The sequence below is a fragment of the Carcharodon carcharias genome, chromosome 4, assembly GCF_017639515.1.
Source record: "Carcharodon carcharias isolate sCarCar2 chromosome 4, sCarCar2.pri, whole genome shotgun sequence".
In the NCBI taxonomy this organism is placed as follows: Eukaryota; Metazoa; Chordata; class Chondrichthyes; order Lamniformes; family Lamnidae; genus Carcharodon; species Carcharodon carcharias.
In genome coordinates this window covers 118,766,832-118,786,846 of record NC_054470.1, presented here as the reverse complement: position 1 = coordinate 118,786,846, position 20,015 = coordinate 118,766,832, and the positions used below count along the sequence as shown (strand labels likewise).

Here is a 20,015-nt window from a genome sequence, read left to right as displayed (position 1 = left end):
TGGAGAGTTAAACTAACTGGTTAAAAATGGTATTTTGGACATGAATCAACCAAGTGCCTTGAACTCAACCAGTTGTTGGCTACAATACAGCAGCTAGCAAATATGTCCCATCATAACGTAAAAATCACTGAATCAGAGGTGCTCAATTGATCAATTCCCAGGACCCACTGGATATGCATCAATGGATTGATAGCTGTATCAAAGTCAAATTTTGGGGGTTTTTTGGTTCTCAATTCACACGTTTTGATATTTTGTTTTTTTTTAAAAGAAGAGTAATATGAAAGAATACTTCAATGAATGTCACAATTGCTAGTGAAGTAATGATATTCCCACAAGACCATACTAAGTTTAAAATAAACACAACTTACTAGATTAATGAGGCAGTGCCCAATATTATTTTTTCTTTTACACAACTCACTTGAACAAACGAAAGGACAGGAGAGGCAAGAGGGGTGGGTGGAGGAGAGGGGAGCACGGAAGGAGGGAAGGACTGGAGGACAACATGGAGGGGGAAGAGACAGCAGCAGGGGGTTGGATGAGAGGGAGTAAAGGGAGGAGGTGGGAGCAGGGAGCAGCATGGGGAGGAGGAGTGGGGAGCTGGGGGGGGAGAGGGAGGAGTGGGGAGTGGAGGGGGGAGGAGACAGGTGGGGGAGGGGAGGAGAAGGGAGTGGGGGGGACGAGGAGGAGGAAAGGGGGCAGGGAGGAGGAGAGGGGAGCAAGGAGGAGGAGGGGAGGGTGGGAGGAGGAGAGCGGAGCAAGGAGGAGAAGAGGGGAGAGCTCCCCAGATGGCTCAGTAGGTGAACACCGCATGGTATATGACCCAGAGTTACACAGTCCAGAAGTGTCCAAAAGGCTTAATTTCCCATCTGAGATCTGACCTTAGGTGGCAGTAGGAGGATCTACAATTAGCCTCAGTCCAGGAGAGGTAAAAATTGGCAGGGTCTCTGGCTCCCGATCACACTCCAGTGCCCGTGTGTGGAGACATCAATAGCAGGACTGGGCTGAGCTGTTCGTCTATCTCTTTCAGCCGATCGTCAGCCAGTACTTACCGCTCAGACTCTCACATGATGAACCGACACTTCGATGAGGTACAGAGGGCCGAGTGGACCCACAGAACTTTGTGCCAAAGTGAATCATTAGTTTAGGCGAGGAGTGGAGAACATGGGGTGGGGGAGGGGGAAATTAGGAGGATAGAAGGAACTTGCACAATGCTTCAAGAATACTAACATAGCTCAGGCTTCTTATTTTTGGTCTCAGTATCTAGATCCTGGGAGTTTTCCTTTATTAATGCTACAGAGATTGGACAGGATGGCACGTCCTGGTAAGAGACTTCTGTATGTAAATTGTCAGCTGAATCTGAATGCTCTTGCACTCCTGAAGGTGTAGTGTTATACTCCTCACTAGCATTCTCTGTCACTGGGCTGCTTTCACTTTTTTGATGATTGGTCTCACTTAGAGCCCTGGTTAAAAAAAAAAACACAAAACAATAATTTAAGGAAAACATTACAGGTAAAGGTAGCCATTTAATCTTTGTGTTTACTTAAACCAAGCATTCCTTGAGCATTTTGTTAGTCATTATTAAGTTCTTACATTCCGTGTCGTTGAATGTGACGCTCCCAATCAAAACCACGGGCAAACGTGCGGCCACAGAACTCGCAGGGGAATCTTTTCTCATTGTAAATACGAATGCCACTTCCAGGGCATGTTTCAATTCCTGTAATATAATTTGTTCCAAATCAGGTTTAAAAAGAATTCCAATGTTGCACATATCACCCTAAGACAGGAGGATGGTTAAAGTGAGGAATTGGAATGATATTGTTGAGTCAGAACGAGGTTAATTCAGTATTGTTTCCACTTGAATGATTTGTGGTTTCTTTGAAAAGTCAAAGACAGGCAAGCAAATCACTCTCAAACTTGGAAATAGATTTGTTATTACTGAATGGGATGTAAGTTTGAAGACCCCAGTTCTTTATCCAAGTCATGCTGCACAAGCAAGTGCTGACAGAAGTGAAAGACAGAAAAAAGTGGTCCACTTAATTAGCACAGTTTACAATTTCAGGATTTCCCAAAGCACTTCACATCCAATGAATTTGGTTTTTGAAGTGCAGTCACTGCTGTAATGTAGAAAATACAGCAACCAGTTTGCACACAGAAAGCTCCCACAAAACAGCAACCTAATAAAGATCAAACAATCCCCTGTGCTCACTGATCCACCCTGGCTCCCAGTTAAGTAATACCTCGATTCAAAAATTCTCAATCTTGTTTTCCAATTCCTTCCACGGTCTCACCCCTTCCTATCTCTGTAATCTCCTTCGGATAAATATTGGCCAGGATGCAGGGCACAATATGTTCAATCTTCTCCGAGATAACGCCATGGGGTCTTTTACATTCATCCAAGGCGGCATACAGGGCTGAGACAAAACATCTCATCTGAAAGAACGTCAGCCTGAACTGTGTGCTTATATCCCTGGAACAGGACTTCAACATGACTCTCAGACAAGAGGCACAGCCAGGAACAGCTTGGTTAAAAAAAAACTGGCACAAACTGTGATCTTGGATCAGACCTATATCCTTCCATACTCTCAGCGGGGAAAAATATATTGAAACTGGCCACTGGATGCACATTCTGGAATGAAGCCAGGGTCCGAGATTTCAAAATTAGTAAACAAAAGCCTGTAGCAAGATCCGCTTACATTCTCATGTTGTCACAGCCTTGAGAGTGAAAAATGCAATTAGCTACACATGGATCATTTAACGCTGAATTTCTGTTAACCCGAATTAATATTCCGAATTGAGACCAAAATAGCTCACTTTCCACAGCCAACATGGCGGTGGTGGACTGCCTTGAATTGCCAGCACACAATCAGAATCTCCTTCACCGCAGTCTGTACACTGGTGACCTAAAAATGGCTCATACAGTGACACCACAATAATGCAGATGCCTGGTTAATTCCACTTGTCGGTCTCCCCCCCGCTGCCCACACAGGCCATGCAAGTCAGCTCAGTTTCCTTTGCTCTTTGGAAAACAGGCTGTCCTGCAGAAGCTCCCCAACCCCCACAACCCTTGCCTCCAACTCACTTGTGGTCAGAGTGGTGTCAACAGACATTATGCTCAAAAATATGGACCTTCTTCTGGCTGCTAGGCAGCCTATGACGTACGAAGAAACATCCAAATCTGCCTCTTCCCCACCTTCTTGGCATTTAGAACCCATCTTGAAGTAACGTTTTAAATGGACACAGGACTTCATTCTTTTAAAAAAAAGGCATTCTTGAAAGTACGAACCTCTTTGTTCAACAACATTGCTCTTTTCTTCTTCTCTGGCCTCCTCTTCACTGCTCAACCAGTCCTTTTCTTTAGAATCCAACTGGTCTAAGTTGACACGACCAACCAATTCAAAGTTGCGAACTACCTGAAATTAGGAAAAAGTCCATACAGTTGAACATTCAATTACCTACATTGAATTTCCAGCATAGCAACAGGCCATTTAGCCCAACTAGTCTGTACTCATGCTCCACACGAGCCTTTTTCCACCTCGGCTTCACCTCATGCAATCTGACAAACGATTTAACTTTTTCAAAACTCAGGGTGCTTTCTTTAAAAAACGGTGGTCACCATTATTACAGATGTAAGAAAGAAAAAAAGAGGACTTGCATTTATATAGCTCCTTTCATGACTTCAGAACATCCAACAGCACTTAGCCAATGAAGTACTTTTTGAAACATAGTCACTGTAGGAAATGTGGCAGCCAATTTATGCACAGTAAGCTCCCGCAAACAGTAATGTGATAATGACCAGATTCATTTTTCAGTGTAATATGGGTTGGTGGATAAATATTGATCAGGACACTCACTGCTCCTCTCAACCACCTGGGCTTCAGTTTAATGTCTCGTCCAAAATACGGTGCACCTGACAGCGTAGCACTCCTTCAGTTCTGAGATGGGGAGGGTCAGCCTGGAATTTGTGCTCAAGGCTTCCAAAGTGTAAGGGATTCCAGTCCATCCCCTATGCATTTGGCAGCAGCACTATCTTTGACACAGTACCAATATCAAATGTGAAGACCAGGGATTGTGTGCTCATTAGCTTCTAGATCATTATATGTGAATATGCAGTAATGAACACTGGGGGCTTTTCAAATGCAAATTACAAAGCACTCAGTGCCAGATATGTAGCAATCAGTGCAATCGTGTCAATTACTTTGTAACTGCCTGCTTTTATTTTTCTTATCGGGAGAATCCTCAATATATAGTTTCAAACAGAATGGCTGCCAACATAGAATGAGCACAAAAACATTGTCTCTACATTCATTCATCAAAATAAAACCACAGAGGTAAGGACATTATGCTAAACCTTAATAAATGACCGTTTTGATCTCAGCTGCAGCATTGTGTCCAATTCTGGGCACCACATCGTAGGAAGGATGTCAAGCCCATGGACAGGGTGCAGAGGAGATTTACTAGAATGATACTAGGGATGAGGGATTTCAGTTATTTGGAGAGACTGGAGAAGCTGTGTTGGTCTCCTTAGCGCAGATAAGGTGAAGAGGAAATTTAATGATGTGTTCGACATTATGAAGGGTTTTAACATAGCTGATGGGGAGAAACTGTTTCCAGTGGCAGGAGGGTTGGTCAGCAGAAGGATACCAATTTAAGGTGATTGGTAAAAGAACCAGAGGAAGAGGAAATTTTTTTTTGATGTGTTGGGTTGTTGTGATCTGGAAGAACTTGAATGAGTGATCTAATTGAAATGTTTTTCAGTTTAACTATGAGAAAGCTGCAGCTCTGTAGGGTCATTGTACAGACATTCCTATTCCAATCATCCATCATTATAGAATGACGAGCACAGGAGGAGGCCAATCAGCCCATCGTGTGTGTGCTGGCTCTTTGAAAGAGCTGTCCAATGGGTCCCACTCCCCTACTCTTTCCTCATAGCCCTGCACATTTTTCCCTTCTAAATTATCGATTCAATTCCCTTTTGAATCTGCTTCCACCACCAGTGCATTCCAGATCACAACAACTCACGGTGTTAAAAAAAAATTCACCTCATCACACCTCCAGTTCCTCTAAATCTTTGTTATGTTTTAACAGTTCATGCGCAATTGAATTACACTCTGGTTCCAAAATGAACAATGCAAAAATGTTCATCAACCTGACCAATCAGGATGCTGCTGTTTTATAAAGGTAGGCAAATTAAACACTGTCGCTGTTATGGCAATAGCATCAGCATAATGAACTTCAAATTATCCTGCTGAGCTTCAACACCAAGTGCATGACACATATTCCTTAAACAAAAATAAAAATACCTGGAAAAACTCAGCAGGTCTGGCAGCATCTGCGGAGGGGAACACAGTTAATGTTTCGAGTCCGTATGACTCTTCAACAGAACTATTTTGCTAAAGGTTGTTCAACAGTGGATCTTCCCAGATTTCATTATCAGGCAAAATCAAACAGGTAAAGATCAGTGAATGTCCTTGGTTCCATTCACAAAGAAAAGGTTTAAAGTAATTGGCAAAACAACCATAGGGGAGATGAGGCAACGAGTTACGTTCTGGAGTGCCCTGCCTGAAAGGGCGGTGGAAGCAGATTCAATAGGAACTTTCAAAAAGGGGCATTGGATAAATACTTGAAAAGGAGACATTTTCAGGGCTATGGGGAAAGAGAAGGGGCATTGAACTAAATTGATAGCACATTCAAAGAGCCAGCACAGGCACAATGGGCCAAATGGCCTCCTTCAGTGCTGCATCAGTCTATGATTCTATGATGCCAAGGGCATGAGAGAAGCAACATGCTGCTTTCTTAAGGAAAAGCATGTAGCAGCAGCTAACGTTTTATCCCTACTCCCCCTGAATTAACAATACTAATAATACAATTTCAGGTGCAATTTTGACTGACACCTTCTGTCTTCATTGCCTGAACATCAGAGAGTGGAGCTCATTGAACCCCTGCACTGGTTCTAAACTGCTGTGGCGAGTCACCAGCCGATTGCAGCAGTTTGCAGCTTTCAGGCTCCGGGGCATTAAATGACATTCTTTTGTATCCTCCCCTCCCCCACCTCAAGTTTTTCCAACCTGTAGCACAGCCTGCCCCCACTGGAGTGGGACACACTACACGGTTAGATACATCGATGCCCGGCCTTTAACCTGCAACATCTGAAGTTTGGAGCGTTATCTGTACAGTTGTCAGTTTCCTTTAAAATAACCCCTAGTCCCCCTACATGGAGCATGTAAAAAAAAAACCCGCATGAAAGGTTAATAACAACTCCATCATCATAGCACAGCTTGGATGAAAAGGCTGCTGAAAATGACGTGCGATGTTTCGATAAAAGGTTCATAAGTTTAGGGGCCATCAATATAAAATAGTCACTGCTAAATCCAATAGAGATTTCAGGAGAAACTTCTTTACCCAGAGTGTTATGATAATGTGGAATTCGCTCCCACAGCAATTAGCTGAAGGCAATTGCAAGAGATGCATTTAAGAGAAAGCTGGATGAACACATGACAGAGAAAGGACTAAAGGGATATGATGACAGCTTGAGATGAAGAGGGGTGGGAGGAGGCTCACGTGCAGCAGAAACACTGGCATGGACACGTTCTTGCAGTACATTCTATGTCAATTTAGGTGGTCATCATCCACCAGTTAAAGCTACATAGATTTAACCTGAATTAGTAGGGTGGAGGCAGTTTGAAGAGTTCAACACTATGCCTAATGGTAGAAAAACACTTAACGGCACAGTGTTAATGGGATGATTTAATCACCAAATTACAGGCCAGGAGAAGATACAATCCAAAACAATAATCAAAGTTACTTTGTGTTCTTCCTGAAGATGGTTCTCCAAATCATCTTTTATTCTGCTCTCATAGTAACACAGTTGACACTTGTATGGTTTCATTTCCTTGTGCTTTTCCATGTGTTGTTGCAAAGTCTCATCGCTAGAGCAGGTAAACGTGCACTTATCACAACGAAACACAATTCCTTGCAAGTGTCTGGAGAGCTTTGAGCGACGGACTTCAATGGGGACAACCCTCTCCTCTGTTCAAGAACAAGAGATTAATATCTGTCATTACATGCCCCACAAACAGCCACCGTTAAACCCAAAAGGGTAAAATGCTGCTCACGAATGAATAAAGAAAACAACATTAATTTTTCAATAAGATTAAGATCACTGTGCTTGGGGGCCAAGGATAACATGAAGATTGAAATCTGCAATTAATTTGCAGCCAGCAATTAGACACACTTATTAAAATCGATGGAATGAGAATCCAATGCTTCAGTTTACCCAAGACAAGAATCTATCGGCATATTTCACAATCACAAGTTGTGGAGTGTGGTCTGACCAGTGATGAAGTATCTGTTGCTGACACAGACTTAACATTTTACTTAAAGAGTTAATGGCATCAGACTTTACAACCACAAAGTTCTGCCAAGCATAATGCAAAAGGTACCAGTTTAAAAATACTTAAAAAGGGTCCACAAAAAGCCACAGAAAAACGGTGTTACAGATGCTGTGGAACATCAGCATGAAAATTACCCGCCCTTTCCCATTCTATGTTGGCTCTGATTTGACTTATCTCAAGTCCCATGTGCCCTCACACAAAAGGAACCTCACCTCTGTGAAGGACGATATGGTCAATCATGCTGCTTTTGTATTTCGTGTGGTACAGACAGAGAGGACAACGCAGGTCCTTAGGACCCTCAACAGGAGGAGCTGTGTGGCTCCCCTCAACATGCATAGAAAATGTAGACCTGCAACACAAACATAAAACATCACCACTGACTTTAAAAACCTTAAAAAGGTGAGGCGCATCTTCATTTCACACTCAGTATCTTAACATAGAATCATACAACACAAAGGGGGCTATTTGGCCCATTGTATCTCTTTGAAAGAGCTATCCAATTAGTCCTACTCCCCTGTTCTTTACCCACAGCCCTGAAAAAGTTATCATTGAATCTGCTTCCACCGCTTTTTCAGGCAGCGCCTTCCAGATCATAACAACTCACAGTACAAAAAAATTCCTCATCTGATCCTGGTTCTATATAAGAAATAGAAGCAGCATTAGGGTCATGCAGCCCCTCGATATCATGGCTGACCTTGTACTTCAACTCCCCTTTTCTGCCCTATCCCTGTATTGTTTTTTCCTCAACCACCCTAAATCTATATCCTCTGGTTACTGACCTTCCTACCAGTGGAAACATTTCTCCCAGTTACTCAATTAAAACTCTTCAGACGAGCACATCTTTATTTAATCTCCTCTTAACCCTCCTTGCTTTTGAAAGCATTGCCTGTTTCTGGGGTTGAGGGAGGGGTGGGGTGGGGTGGGGCATGATCCTAGAAGCACCTTTCCCCTTCAACATCTCCTCAAGGATGAACAACATTGTCTGGTTTGTTGACACTGATAATTAAACATGTTCAGAAAACCAACACAGGAGAATTTAGTTATCAGCAGTGAAGCTACTCCCATGATACCCATGATCTCAATAGGTTGGAGCTTTGAAAATTTGCGACACACGAAGGAGGCAATTTGGCCCATTGTTTGTGTGTGCCAGCTGAGAGAGAGTTCTCCAACCGAATCCACCTTCCAGCTCTCGGTCCGTAGCCCTGTAAGGAATGGTAGTTCAAGTCTATATCCAAGTGCTTTTTTTCTTAAAAAAAAAAGAGTTGAGAGCTCTGCCTCTATCACCCTTTCAGACAGTGAGCTCCATACCCCCACCACCTTCTGGGTGAAAAAAATCCTCAACACTTCTCTAAATTTTCCACCAATTACTTTAAAATGTGTGTCCCCACCCCCCGCCGGTATTGGCCCCTCTGCTAATGGAAAATTGAGTGGACAGGAAGAACCCATCTCAGGGTTCTCCATGATTTTATTCACTTCAATTAAATCTCTCCTCAGCACTGCCTGTTCCAAAGGAAACAACCCCAGCTCATTCACTTTCCTCAGAGCTAACCAAAAGTGGATTTATTGCTGGGTCCAGCATCACTGATGTGTCGGAATGTTGGGATTCAACCAAACGTTCAAAATAAAATGTTCGTATCTGTAGGGAAGCACACATCTTCTGTGCTTTTACATCCTCCCCTCCAGAACGTGACAATGTGATTCTGGGTAACATTGTTCTTATGAAAATCATGGAACTTAAAAGTCTGGCTGCTTTTTCAGCAAGATCTTAGGGAGGTTAAGGTGCAGCTGCACCACTGAACACAGATCTAGTCAAACAGATCTGGTGTCAGGTTTTTAGGAGATTTTGAGTTGGGTAGGGGTATTAAAATGATGTGGAAGCCAGACAGATAAATGGAGTTGAAATAAAGATCACCCAATGATCTCACTGAATGTGCGGCAGGCTCGAGGGGCTGCATGGACTGCCCCTTTTCGTAAATCACCAGTCAAAGCTCCAAAGGTGGGTTGTCCTTTTTGCCACGTGCCTTTTTATTTTCTTACCTGAACCCGGTGAAGAACGGACAATCCTTACATTTGTAGAGTTTCTTGCCGCAATGCCTGTCTCGATAGTGGCGCCTCATGCTTTGAATGTATTCAGAATTAAACTGGCAGAACTCACAGCTGAAATAGCCCTTGGTTATCTGTTCCGAGGAAGCAGTTGGAGAGGGTACCGGGATGGGGCTGGATCGGTTTCTTGCCATCGCAGCCGTTTGGTAATGGTTAAGCTGTTGCTGGACATCTGGTGGCTCAGAGTATGAAGAATCTGTACGTAAAGAGTCAGTGCACACAAACCATATAAAATCCAAAGCTTTCCATCGGTGGTTTCCACCCCGCCCACCCTCCTTCAGGCTGCAGATAAAAGCTTAAAGCACAACAACCAAGGCATCAAATATCCCCATTATCAAACCACTAGTTCGAAAACCTTTGCAACAGAAAGCCATGGGAAAGCAAGTACAGCATCTGAAAACCCTTGGAAGTAGCAGGAAAAGCCAGGGAGAGCAGGAAAGCGGATCAAAACAGAAATGGGAAGAACTTCCCCATCCCCATCGGAGCTTGGAGAAATTCCAGCCATTACTTGGGTGAACAGTGTTCAAGGTGGGACATATACTTTCTGGATTGGGGAAGGTTATCAATTTGAATCTGAAATCGCTTACAGGGTAGTGCAGTGCAGCCAGCTGGTTTGGTTAGGCTGAAGAAGCAATTTGGAATAGCAGACTATACTCTCATTATTTTTGTATTAATAATGAACATTTTTGTGCAATTGTACACGGCCAATAAGGACAATGCTCACAGATAAAGAAAGTGCAAAACAGAACGTTGACCATCTCCTACCTTTGTTTCTGACGAAGGGAAATTTTAAGAAGGTGGGGTCTGGAATAAGGACACAGAGTAACAACTGGGTCTTACTTGATTTCCGAGAGTGCTCTTATAAAATGAGCTATTAACAATTCTTAACAAAAGGAAACAACTATAAGTACATCGGCGGCAGTAATTGCTTTCCCCATCAAGTTATACAAGTTTCACTGACACATTTTCCTACCCCTTTTGCTCTCCAAAACTAAGAGTTTCTTTTAATATGTTGATGAACATGGCAGAATTTGAGTACAAATTCATGCACAGTTATATTACATAAGCTGTATTTAAAAAAAAAAGATCAAATGTGCCTTGCTTCTGCCAGTTAACATTTTGAAGGCATTTAAAATAACTTCAAGTTAAGACTTGCATACATCAGAGATAGCCATGAGCAGCTTACCATCTGATTCTGCTACTCCCTCAGCCTGGGACTGAGTCTGTGATGGGCTTTCGGCAGAGGTGAACGCTGCTGGAAGGTCAGTGTGGAGTTTGGACACGGTCAGTACATGGCCGTGCACTTTCAGTGCATGTTGTTTCAGCTGATTTACCATCAGAGTGGAAAAGGAGCAGTAGGAACACCTGTACGTGCACTCCACTGGCAAGACACAACAAAATGCTTTTTTTGAGAAAGATGATGTTGTTCAGGGCTCCCACCCTGCCCCCCACCCCCCGCCACAATCCATTCAAATTATTTATTTTTGAAGAGATTATGGGCAAATGGTTTCCAAAATTGTTAGTCGGTGCTCGATTGGCACAATACAGCCCAGGTCACTTTAAATGCCTTCATGTCATAATAAATTCATCGCCTAATTATATTTTAGAATGTAATGGTGATAAGATACATAAACACACACCCACACAGGCATATCTTTACCTAAACAACAGAATTATGCCCTCTGCTCCCAGGGCACATTTACAGTTAAACAATTCACTCAAGGAAGCAGATATTCCCAGTGCCGATGCTAAGAGCAAACAAACAGAACTATAGTACAATTACTAAATAGTTGCATTAACCTGCTGACTCATTTAGCTTCTGCTTTGTATCCTGTATCAACACTTTAAAACTATTATGGGGGATATTCTCTTCACATACAGAGTGTAATAAACTGCTTTTCACACACCGGGTAACTACCCGACTTCAGCTCATCAGAATCTCTGCCCATCCGCATCCCAACTCACATCAAATCCTGTTCACCCATCACCCTGTGCTCACTGACCTACAGCTGCCCCCAGTCTGACAACACCTCAAACTTAAAAAACACATGGCAGGGCTTAGGGTGGCCGGGAGTGGGGGGGTGGGTGGGACCAGGTTGGCCAGGAGGAGGGGTGACTAGGGTGGTTGGGTGGGGAGGGGGCGATGGTCAAGGGGAAGCAGGGGGTGTGGGGAGGTGGGGAGATGGTCCAGTGCGGGAGTAGTCTGGGGGGGTGGGGTTCAGTACTATAGTTACCTTGGAGGTGGAAGTGGCTTTAATTCTTCTAACTTATCCTGGCTAATTATTCCAAGAGAGTTGGAGCCATCTGAAGCCTCCGATTTAAAATCGGGATTTCGAAGGGTTCCTGGGCAGGGTAATTTCGCATCGGAAGTTGAAACTTCCCAAGAAATTGACAAGCAGTCCTTACATGGGGACTTCCGAGGGTCCCCAGCGCATCTTCTGGGGTACCTCCAGGGTATCTGCTTCTATCGCCTTTTCAGGCAGCGCCTTCCAAATCACAACTCGCTACATAAAAATATTCTCACCTCCCCTCTGGTTCTTTTGCCAATTATCTTAAATCTGTCTCCTCTACTTACCAACACTCCTGCCAGAGGAAACACTTTCTCCTTAATTACTTTATCGAAACAGTTCGCAATTCGGAACCGCTCTATTAAATGTCATCTTAACCTTCTCTGCTGGAAGGACAGTGACCCCAGTTTCTCTCATCTCGCCAGCCCAATAATTCTATAGTAGAGCTGGGCTTTTGAAAGGATGGAAGAATTCACAATGGAATGGATTAATGCAGGTCACAAGCTTCTGACTGAAGCTGAGATCGTGGATGTAACTGCTTAAGGCAAGCTTCTAATGTGCTATAATGAAAATTGATCGTCAGAACTGAGAATGTGCATGGTTTGAGAATGAGGTAAAACCATTGAATTGGACATAGGGATGCCAGAGTGGGTGAACAAACTACTATTTCCATACACATTTCTATGCATGTTATACTATTCCCCTGCTGTAGATCCATCTATCATTTTCCCACTATTTTGTATGTTTTAAATCAAAAGTGAGCTGGTTGTTTGCATTCACAGACGTACAAGAGAAGGTGCAGAAAGATGTACAAATCTGGCAGTATGGACTAATGTTAAAGGAGATGGAAGGACAGAGAGACCTGGGAATGTATGTAGGCAAACATTTCAAGGTGGCAGGATTAGTTGAGAAGCTGCAAAAGGATCACATGTTTTATTAAGAGAGGCACAGAACACAAAAGCAATGCTGAACCTTTATAAAGCTCTGGTTTGATCCCCGCTGGTGTATGTATTTAATTCTGGCACCGCACTTGAGGATGGTCCTCCACCAAATATCACCTTACGTGGCTCAATGTAAAAATTTGTCCTCTAACGCTCTAGTGGAGCACTGTGATGTTTTACTCCATTAGCTGCACTATATGCATTATTCTAATAGCCCTTTCTACACTGTACTTCACTGCCCCTTTGCTCTTACACACCTCTTCTGCTGCAGGGATAGGCATCATCTTTGATTTTTTTTTAAATTAAGGTTTAGATTTCTCCTGATGGTATCAGATTAGCGAAATGTGGGGGAAAAGCCTAGTTTGGGAAGCAGCCCAAGGCAGACGGAGGGAGGTGAAGCTCACAAACAAGCAAGAAACTGACATCAGATTCAGACCCTAATTCAGTGTAAATCCAGACCGCAGCACACAGAGGCTTCTCTCAGTCACTCAACCAATTTTTTAAAAAAAACATCTGCACAATGCAATCTTCGGTGGGCAGATCTACCAGAACCATCAAAAGGTATATCACAAATACCTGTTTAAAATAGATGGGTATTAATAGTTCATCTTACAAGGGGTGTATGGCTGGTTTCTGTGCCATTCAGCCCAACAAGTCCATGCCAGTGTTTATGCTCAGCTCGAGCCTCCTCACATCTTTCCTCAGGTAAGTCTGCCACTGTAACCATCTCGTGCTTGTCTGGTTTTCTCTTAAATGTCTCTATACTATTCATTTCAACCACTCCCTGAGGTGGCAAGTTCCACATTCTCACCTCTCTGGGTAAAAAGTGTCCCTTGAATTTCCGATTGGATTTCTTGGTGACCATCCGAGATTGATGGTCTCTGGTTTTATTCTCTCTGTACCCATTCTATCAAAACCTTGCCGAATCTTAAAGACCTCCATTAGGTCAATCCTCAGTCTTTCTTCAAGAGAAAAGAGCCCCAGTCTGTCAATCCTTTCCTGGCTTGTATACCCGCACATTTCTGGGATCATCTTTGTAAATCTTCTCTGCACTCTCTCCAGTGCCTGTATATCCTTTTTATCATATGATGACCAGAACTACATGCAGTACTCTAGGTGTGGTCTAACCAAGGTCCAGTACAGGTTCAACATAACTTCCCTATATTCAATTCTATCCCTCTAGAAAGAAAGCCTAGTGCTTGGTTTGCTTTTTTTTAAAAATGGCCTCGTTAACCTTCGGTGCAACTTTAGTGATTAATGTATTTGTACTCCAAGATCCTTTTGTTCCACTATTCCACCTAGACTTGCACTTTCCAAATAATAAGTGGCCTCTCAATTCTTCCTGCCAAAATGTACCATCTCACATTTATCTGTGTTGAACTTCATTTGTGAATTATTCACCCATTCTGCAAGTTTATGAAGTCCTCCTGTAATTTGTTGCAGTCCTCCTCAGCATCGACTATTCTGGACCCAATTTGGTGACATCCGCAAATTTCGAAATAAAAACAGAAAATGCTAGAAAAACTCAGCAGGTCTGACAGCATCTGTGGAGAGAAAGACAAAGTTAACGTTTCAAGTCCGTATGACTCTTCTTCAGGGCTAAAGAGTAGAAATGTGATGAAATTTATACTGTTTAAAGGGAGCAGAGCAGGTGAAGCTGGATAGAAGGTCACTGATAGGTGGGGGCTAAGGAGAGATTGACAAAGATGTCATGAATAAAAAGGCAGAGGGAGTGTTAATGGTGATGGTAGAGGTGAACCACTACCATTAACACCCCTTTGTCCTTTTATTCATGACATCTTTGTCAATCTCTCCTTAGCCCCCACCTATCACTGGCCTTCTATCCAGCTTCACCTGCTCTGCTCCCTGTAAACAGTATAAATTTCATCACATTTCTACTTCTCTGTAGCTCTGAAGAAGGGTCATATGGATTTGAAACGTTAACTCTGTTTCTCTCCCTCCACAGATGCTGTCAGACCTGCTGAGATTTTCCAGCTATTTTCTGTTTTTATTTCAGATTTCTAGCATCTGCTGTATTTTGATTTTATCTTCATTGCAAATTTAGAAATTGTGTTTTTGACTCCAGCTTAAAACTCTAAGATGATTTTATATGCAACACAGACTGGGTATTAATAATGGAAACGTTGAGGTATTTAAATAATTAAAGACTTTTTTTTAAAAAAAGAGTAGTTTTAAAGTTAAGCTAACTTTTTGGAATACACATTCCACTTTCAGTTCATGATGATTTATTCAACTTGCGAAAATTTGCATAATTTAAAACCAGTAAGTGTACGTCAAGCATGTGTAGATAAATACAAATGGATAGTCAAGCAGGACCACTGAATAGGGCACACACTCTGATCATATGTAGATCTATTAGAAAAATTAAAAAAAAATTTTACCACCAAATCTCACCACAAATTATGTTCAGGAATTGCAGGCAATCAAGATGAAATATGAAACAAATTACAAAACGCTACATAATAGCATTTGGGCAGCACTAAGAATTAATTGGGTAAAGCAGTGATAAAATGACAGGTTTAATGGGCACTATGCTCCTTCGTAATGTGGTTCTATTGCAGTTGAAGACTGAGCGAGCTCATTAACACACTGCTGTGTGATGCCAAACTACAATGTCTATTGTCTCAAAAAAAATTGTTTGAGGGGAAATGTCTAAAAGCAAACGTTTCAGCATTTGAAAAATGTGGTTGTAATCGTTAAGCAAATGCGAAATACTGAATAATATTATCGCATTAGCTACAAAGCGTAACACCTCACTTGGAAATATTTTTACAAGACGGGCAATGATCCTCAGTGAGCTAGAGACTCCAGGTTTTGTTTTATTGTAAAATGTGACCAACCTAAGCATTAAAATTGCCCAGTTCCAGAATTACGTGACATATTTGTGTCTAATTTAACTTTAAACTAGCCAGTCAGCGTAAATCTGTATTTTTTATTAAGTCCTCCGTTGGTAGCTAATGATCCAATTATCCAGTTATGCAAATACAATTTTTCTTCTCATCCCAACTCCCCAACAGAATCATATCTCCTAATTTGGTGTTTAGAGTTGGTAGGTTTAAGCAAATGTTGATTTGCCAGCCATTCACAATAGTCGATGTAACTGCGCTCATCCAATTACTATAACACACTTAAATGCAGCAGTATCATTTAAATTGCTGTATGTAGATTCCGTTCTTTTTTGTTTAGATAATTGCGAAACCTAGGAAGCGCTCCAGAACTAAAACATGAAAGGTCACAGACTTGAAATGTTAACTCTGTTTCTCTCTCCACAGATGCTGCCAGTTCTCTTGAGTTTTTCCAGCATTTTGTTTTTATTTCAGATTTCCAGCATCTGCAGTATTTAGCTCCTGTTCTCAAACTACATTCTAAAGGCTGTTGATTTTACCGACAGCTTTGGTGTCGAATTTAACTGGGTTCAAACGTAGCAAAGCCACAGGGCTTCCCACTGCAAGGGTAAGTATGAATAGCAACACTGACTTAATCCCTGGTAAAAGTATAATGAGTAATTGTTTGGCCCCACAATTTGAGATGATAAATTAGGCTAGGGTTGTTTTCCCTAGAGCAGTGGAGGCTGAGGGGTGACTTGATTGAGGTGTACAAAATTATGACAGGCCTAGATAGACAGGGAAGACTCATTTTCCCCAACAGAGAGTTCAATTACCAGGGGGCACAGATTTAGGGTAATTGATAGAAGGGTTAGAGAGGGTATTAGGAAAAACCTTTCCACCAAGGGGGTAGTAGGTGTCTGGAATTCGCTGCCTGGATTGGTGGCTGAGGCAGAAACCCTCAACTCATTTAAGAGGTTCCTGGATAGACCATAAGACATAGGAGCAGAAATTAGGCCATTCGGCCCATCGAGTCTGCTCCACCATTCAATCATGGCTGATAGGTTTCTCAACTCCATTCTCCCGCCTTCTCCCCATAACCTTTGATCCCCTTACCAATCAAGAACCCATCTATCTCTGTCTTAACTACACTCAATGACTTGGTCTCCACAGCCTTCTGTGGCAATGAATTCGCAATGAATGGATCTGCACCTGAAGTGCTGTATTCTACAAGGCTACGGACCAGGTGCTGGAAAGTGCGATTAGAATGGACAGCTAGTTTTTTTTTCAGCCAGCGCAGACACGACGGGCTGAATAGACTCTTTCTGTGCCATAACTTTTCTATTGCTCTATGGTTCTATATCTCAGTTTTTTAAGACAGCAGAATAAACAAGATCAGGATCTGTAAGAGGTGGTCAGGCTGTTGCATTCATTTTAACACTGAGCTGGAAGATGGCCATTGCATTGAATCAGTCAGAAGAACTCTCAGCAATGACTGGAGTTCTAGAGGTCAGGAGGAAGCGGGGGGGGGGGGGCGGAGGGGAATGTGTGTGGTTTGGACTTAATGGTAGGCAATGTTAATGTCTTGTCAATTACATTGTTAAGTTTTGTTAATGTCAATTACATTGTTAAGGTTAAGAGAAACAGTTGATTGGTATTAATTGTCTTTGAGCACTTATAAATAGGGGATAGCTGGGACACTGGGCTGAGTGGAAGACTGAACAAGCCAATAAACTCTCTCCATAAAGAAAAGCTCTGTGTCTTGGTTTCAGCTTCACTAGCTGGCTTGGATCCTATCAACAGGTAATCGTGGAGTCGAACAGCTGTTTCTTCCAGAAATGATCAGCGTGCTTAATATGATTTAAGCTAACTGGCCAGAACCTGCATTTATATAGCGCCATTAGCTGGTAAAACATCTCAAGATGCTCCAAAGGAGCATTAACCAAAACGGACACCAAGTTACTTAAGAAGATATTAGGACAGATGACCAAAGGTTTGGCCAGATAGGCTTTAAAGAACAGCTAAAAAGGAAAAGGTTGGAGAGATTCAGGGAGGGAATGCCAGAGTTTAGGATCAAAGCAGCAGAACGCATGTCCACTAATGGTGCAGTGATGGAAATCAGGGCCATGTGTAAGGGAGCGATCAGCGCCATTTTCCTGACATCTGGAATGGGGGGGGGGCGGGGGGGGAGAGAGAAGAGTTGAGGGAAGGGCTGCATCAATAGCAAAAAAATCCTCACTGTCATCATGTCATTAAATTTAACCACTTTGGTGTTAACCCAAGCAGATTAGTCACCAGTGGATCAGTCATTAATGAATTCATTTAAACCAGGTCAATCTGATAGGGTTTCCACATCTTTTAGAAGCTGATCATTAAGAAAACATTATAAACAAATAAAACATTATACATAATACTTTTTATTTATTCACAGGATGCGAGTGTCACTGGCGAGACCAGCATTTATTGCCCATCCCTCTATGCCCTCGAGCAAGAGGTGGTGAGCAGCCTTCTTGAACTGTTGCACACTTAGTGGTTTGGCACAACTGTGTGGCTTGCTAGGGTTATTTCAAAGGCCAACTAAGAGTCAGCCACATTGCAGTGGGTCTGGAGTCACATATAAACTAGGCCAGGTAAGAACAGCAGGTTTTGTTTCTTAAAGGACATCAAAGAACCAGGTGAGTTTTATGACAATCCAAGTCATTTTGTTTCACCATTTCTGGCACTCTCTATTTCAATTGCAGTTTTATTTTGTTAATTGAATTTAAATTCCCCAGCTGCCGTGATGGGATTTGAACTCCTGTCTCTGGATCATTAGTTCAGGTTTCTGGATTACTGGTCCTGGAACATAACCACCAGGCTATCATACCCATAACTGGCAAAAGAACCACGGGGAGATGAGATTTTTTTTAAGCTCAGCGAGTTATGATGATCTGGAACTCGCTGCCTGTTCAATAATAACTTTCAAAACAGGATTGGATAATTTTGCAGGGCTATGGGGAAAGAGCAGGGCTAAGTGGGACTAATTGGATAGCTCTTTCAAAGATCCAGCTGAATGACCTCCTTTTGTGCTGTACCATTCAATGAAATAGTCAGAAATCACAAGTTGCCGTCTATGCCACCTGAATTTTTACGGTCACTATTTAAACTCAAACAAAAACGAGCATATATAGATGTGAACACATATTATAGACAATGCAGCACATACACACACCCCATACACCACAACGCATCATATACAGTCTTCAAACTATTAATTTTTGGTTGAGAAACAAGTGACTTTCAAGATAACAATTCATATTTATCTAGCAACTTCAAAGTAATAAAAAGCCCCAAGGCATAAAACAAAATCTGACACAGCCACATAAGCTGATACCAGGACAGGTGGCCAAAAGCTTGTTCAAAGAGGTAAATTTTATGGAGTGTCTTAGAGGAGGAGAAAAAGATGGAGAGGTGCACGGAGGGTATTCCAGAGCTTTGAACTTCTGTTTGAATCCAAAGTATATTGACTGCAGTTGTATTGGCTTGGTTAAGCATTGAAATACTTGTGTGTTATATGTATACTTAATAATGCAGTGCCCGAGGTTTATGGGAATTAGGAATTCCCATGTCAGGTCAACAGGACAACAGATCCTGATTGCTGAAAATGTTTTGTCAGGCTACCACACCGAGGAACAGATCTTGTTGAATGCTTTTGGAAATATTATCTAATCAATGGCTATGAGCATCACTGATCTTTAAAATGGACGCTGCACATGTAATTAAAGATTAGGACCAAAATTTACCTCCTATTATTAGTTTAAGAGACTGCGATGAGATAGAATAGTAAATTGCAGTAAAATATTGTGTTCAAGCAAGCACACATTAAAATGGGACACCGATGCAAATTATGTTATGCTGCCTGAATTTTTACCATCACTATTTAAAAAAGCAGCATAAATAAATGTAAACTCAGAACTATACATATTATAGACATGGCAGCACATACACACGCCTCATACAACACAAACACATCACATACAGGCATTACATATGCATGCAGGTGCCCAATGCATAGACACTTAGACATCATTCACAATCTTTCACTCTGGCCCTATTCGGTTTTAAGATCTAATTGCTTTAAAATGGGTGCAAATTATCTGCTTACTTGAATCTGTTACTAATCTCGCATTACATCTCAGCAACATATATGTATATATATTCAAAAGCAATCTTACCAGCATGAGCTCTCTGTATGTGGCTCTTGAGGCCACTAATAAAGGCAGTCTTAAATGAGCAAAGTTTGCATCTGAATGGTTTTTGGTGTCCGTGTTGGTTTTGCATGTGGCGTTCCAAGCTGGGAAATTTAAAAAAAAGACTTAATACAAATTGGAAAGAAACAGTAACTGCTGCAGACGACAACTTGTGACTTCTGACTTACAAAGACAATCATGGGTTATGTACTAACGT

The 20,015-nt window shown here is 42.1% G+C and overlaps 1 protein-coding gene across 5 annotated transcripts in view; it reads right to left on the bottom strand.

Annotated features, from left to right (window-relative positions):
• Positions 1-653: 653 nt before the first annotated feature.
• Positions 654-20,015, bottom strand: part of LOC121276990 (zinc finger protein 462-like) — a 95,577-nt gene continuing 76,215 nt past the window's right edge. For 4 of the 5 annotated variants that reach the window (XM_041185788.1, XM_041185787.1, XM_041185789.1 and 1 more), the window contains 9 exons: positions 19,784-19,902; positions 10,681-10,875; positions 10,260-10,298; positions 9,429-9,690; positions 7,604-7,740; positions 6,803-7,026; positions 3,284-3,410; positions 1,591-1,714; positions 654-1,460 (listed from right to left, as the gene is read on the bottom strand). In XM_041185788.1, the coding sequence (XP_041041722.1) occupies positions 1,223-1,460; positions 1,591-1,714; positions 3,284-3,410; positions 6,803-7,026; positions 7,604-7,740; positions 9,429-9,690; positions 10,260-10,298; positions 10,681-10,875; positions 19,784-19,902 (1,465 nt within the window). In that variant the 3' untranslated portion in view covers positions 654-1,222. The remainder of the gene's footprint in view (positions 1,461-1,590; positions 1,715-3,283; positions 3,411-6,802; positions 7,027-7,603; positions 7,741-9,428; positions 9,691-10,259; positions 10,299-10,680; positions 10,876-19,783; positions 19,903-20,015) is intronic. The other variant, XM_041185791.1, reaches the window with a different exon arrangement.